This window comes from Pinus tabuliformis, chromosome J (assembly GCF_031772625.1).
Source record: "Pinus tabuliformis cultivar Carrire ecotype Pingquan chromosome J, CPIR1, whole genome shotgun sequence".
NCBI classification, from domain to species: domain Eukaryota; kingdom Viridiplantae; phylum Streptophyta; class Pinopsida; order Pinales; family Pinaceae; genus Pinus; species Pinus tabuliformis.
Window position 1 is genome coordinate 338,915,035 of NC_142295.1, and position 3,720 is coordinate 338,918,754.

The 3,720-nt window shown below is 34.0% G+C and overlaps 1 protein-coding gene across 1 annotated transcript; it reads right to left on the minus strand.

The window, feature by feature from the left end:
* Positions 1 to 261: 261 nt before the first annotated feature.
* On the minus strand, positions 262 to 690 carry LOC149227117 (uncharacterized). Its single transcript, XM_089380412.1, has one exon. The coding sequence runs from the start codon at positions 688 to 690 to the stop codon at positions 262 to 264; it is 429 nt and encodes a 142-aa protein (XP_089236538.1).
* Positions 691 to 3,720: the final 3,030 nt, after the last annotated feature.

A 3,720-nucleotide genomic window follows, 5' to 3' on the forward strand; every position in this document is an offset into this window, starting at 1 on the left:
AATCGAATATTCCAATTAGCCATGGCTAATTAGGAATATTACACATATTCTTCTTCTTCAGAGAAATCATTATCTTCTTTGGAGTAGAAAATTTTCTTTTTTGAAGATTTTCTTTGAAGAACCTTTCTCTGGGTTCTTCCTCATCATCACTATCTTTCTTGAAAGAAAATTAGCAAAAAAATGTCCTATCTTACTAAAATTGAAATAAATGAGAGGTAGATTACCTTTGGATTTGGATCTTTTTTTTAGTTTTCTAACTAGCTAAGCCATTTCTGTATTGGATTCATCATTGGAGTAGTCACTAGACTTGCATTTTCTTGATTTCTTAGATTCTTTAAATGTTGCTTCCTTATGTGATGAATTTCTCGTCCTCATTTCATATGCAGTGAGAATTCCGTGAAGCTTTTCCATTTTTAGATTCTCCAAATCCTTTAATTCTTCTATGGCAGATACTTTGACATCAAAATGCAGAGGAAGAGACCTCAAAATTTTTTGAACAACTGTTGTTTCTTCAACTTTTTCACCAAGTCCTTTGAGAGAATTAACCACTTCATCCACTTGAAGAAAATAAGTAGCATCATCTTCTTCATCATTCATTTTCAGGGTTTCATGCTGTCTATGGAAAGTCTGAAGCTTTTCCTTCTTTGCTTTGTCATCTCCTTCATAGTTGCTTACAAGCTTGTCCCACATATCTTTAGTTGATTCACATTACATAAATTTAACAAATTCTCATTTTGACAATCCACTTAAAATGGAGTTCATAGCTTTTGCATTAGATACAAAGCCTTTCTCCCATCTTGATTAGTTGGACGAGAAGATGGAACCTTATATCCATCTATAACAGGTTGCCAAAATTCAACACCAAGAGACATTGAGTGGGTTTTCATTCTTATCTTCCAAAGCGAAAAAAATGTTCCATCAAGGAAACAAATTTTGATTGATGCTTCTCGACTAGCTAGGGCCCCTGTAGAATATTCTTGTAGATGTTAGATTGTTCTTGAAGAAGCCTGATTTGATACCAGTTATTGAAAATACACAATGATATTGAGAGTGAGTTGAATCAATATCACTCAGTTTTAAACTTTTTCACTTTATTGATCTTAAAAATAAAATATCATCACATAATTAATCATCAACACAATGCTTGAATACAAGAATTAAAGTGAAAATCCAAACTTGAAGAAGAAATTTTTTTCAAACAATTTTCAATATATTACAAATAATTGTGAGGAAACCAAAACCTCTTCAAGCATCAACTTACAAAAATAACAGGCTTCAACCTATCAAGAAGATGAGGACACCAATCCTTAGTAAGCACCAAATTACAGTTGTTTTACTATTCAACGAACAATTTTTCAGCTTAGAACTTGTTCAAAAGAAGGGTTTCCCTCCTGGACACTTGTACCCAACTCAGACTATAATTTGTCCTCTGCAAGGACTATAACTTAGTCTCCAACACCCGGTCTCCAACCAGAACAAGTCTTATATGTTGGCCTTTAAGTAGGACTACAACTCAACCTCAAATAATAATAAAAACTCGGATTCAAACTAGAATAGCTCATACAACCTGTGAAATCATCCTCCTTCACACCAGAACTAGGCCTCTTCAACGGACTCTAAACTTAGCCTCCTTAACAACATAACTTAGCCTCAACAGATCTCATAGAACAGGTACCCTTTTGAAGAATTACACCCAAAACCCTTCCAAATCGGCTTCCAACTCAACTTTACTTTACTTGGTTCATGAGGTATGAACCTCAAACCTATTACTTAATTGACCTAAAAATATAATCAAATTGCTTGAGCGAATGAGTACCTAGGCTCCTCCACATAACACCTATTTGTAGTATTCTTGGGGTTCAAAGTCAAGTCGACTTGTCCACTAGCTGGGCCGACTTGAGCAAAGGTAGGATATTAAATATATATAAATGAATATCTTCGAAAATTAGTTTCTCCTTAATTGTGATGAGTTAAGAGGCATGACACATAAAGTCAAAAAGGTCTTGAAATATGTTATTTGACTATGTAATTTACTCTTTTATTTGGACAAATTTTGATATCAATAACAACCGTTTTCAAGAAAATTTCAATATCAAGTTTTGAAATATAATAGTTATGAATATGAATCATTATCATTTATCATTTAAATTTATTTTAATATGATATGTATATTATGATTTTTTTTTTAATTTTACTAATAAAAACAAATTTACAATATAACAAATTGAATTGAATGAATTATTATTTTTATTACTTTGTAATTGAGTCCACATCATATTTTATTATAATTATTATTTGTTTATCTAATGTTCCATTTCAAGGAGACTACAACATCTCCTCCATACTGGGTTGTGGAGTGCAATTAGACATCAAAGAGATGTCTATGTTCTCCTAATGTGCTCTATCTCATTTTTCTATATTCACATTTACAATATTATATTTTTTTTCCGGAGAAAAAAGCGAACTTTTTATATATAAAATAGATAAAAAGTTACAAGCAGATGCAAAGCATTCAGTTGCAGTGAGGGAAAATGCGGAGCATTCCCTTACTGCTGAGAGTAAGCAGCCACATGGGCACGAGTGCTTTCGCACCCCACGCAACGTTAGAAGACTAACGTGCACAAAGAATAAGAAAAGAGATAAGAGGGGAGAGAGAAAGAAAGGGCAAATCAAGATTTTCTCCCCTTTTTCTTTTCAACCTTGCGCCACTCTCCTTGAGTGGGCTCGATCGAAGCAATGACTAACTGTGAATCTGTGTTCTGTGGACCTGTTTCTTTGTCTGAGTCTGAAGTATCAGAGAGGTGATGCCGTTTGATGCCTCCCATGCTTGGATCCACGCTGGTCATCTCTGCCTGATTTTGCTGAATCTTTGAGTTCTTGTTTGTTGGTGCAGTAAATTTACCGGAAACTGTGGAAAAATGTTCCTGATTGATTGCCGTGGGTGTGGCAGCCGCGGCATTCTCCCCATTAGGATCATTTTCCCCAAAAGGATCATCCTGTTGTTCATGTGTGGAGTTAAGCTCCCCCTCATCCTCTATTTCTTCTTCTGGATTCACTGTGCATTGCCAGCCTCTTGGTTTATGAACTTGTTTCTTGTTCCTTCACAATATTATATATATGAGAGCAATTTACATATTTAGAGTTTAATGGTTTGGGTTTATATATAGATATATTAAATATTTTATGTATTTTTTTGGTGAATTGGAATTTTCTAGTTCTAATATTTGAAGTGGTTCAATTTAATTTTGGTTATAGGTTTTAGGGTGAATTGGTTTTGATAGAATTTCCTCATACTATGATAATCCTGTACTATAAGTTCATGAACAAGTAATGAACATAACTGCAAATTTCATAATAAATAAGGCATATAAAGATGATCTTGTCCTTTGTTTAGGTTCCTACATACACAATCTACCAGTGCAATACTACCTTTGGAGGTGATGATGTGCCTTTATGCATAGAAAATGGGAGAAAAACATAAAATTAGGCTAGAGGAACTCTTAAGCTACAAGGTAATTGTAGTCTAGTATATATAGGAGTGAAAATGAGGTTGTCCTTCAAATGCATGTAGTTGTTGAAGTAGTGATGAAGTTTAAGAGATACAAGCTCTCTTAGCTCAACTGGAAATCAAATAGGTTTTACAGTCTTATGTTTGGCTCTCATCAATGAACAACTCTAGGGGATAATCTTTCTGACATCCATGTTTGAATGTTGGAGGAG

What these genes read in the sequence shown, in the direction of transcription:
- LOC149227117 (XM_089380412.1), bottom strand. Translation starts at nt 690, where the DNA reads ATGTGGGACAAGCTTGTAAGCAACTATGAAGGAGATGACAAAGCAAAG.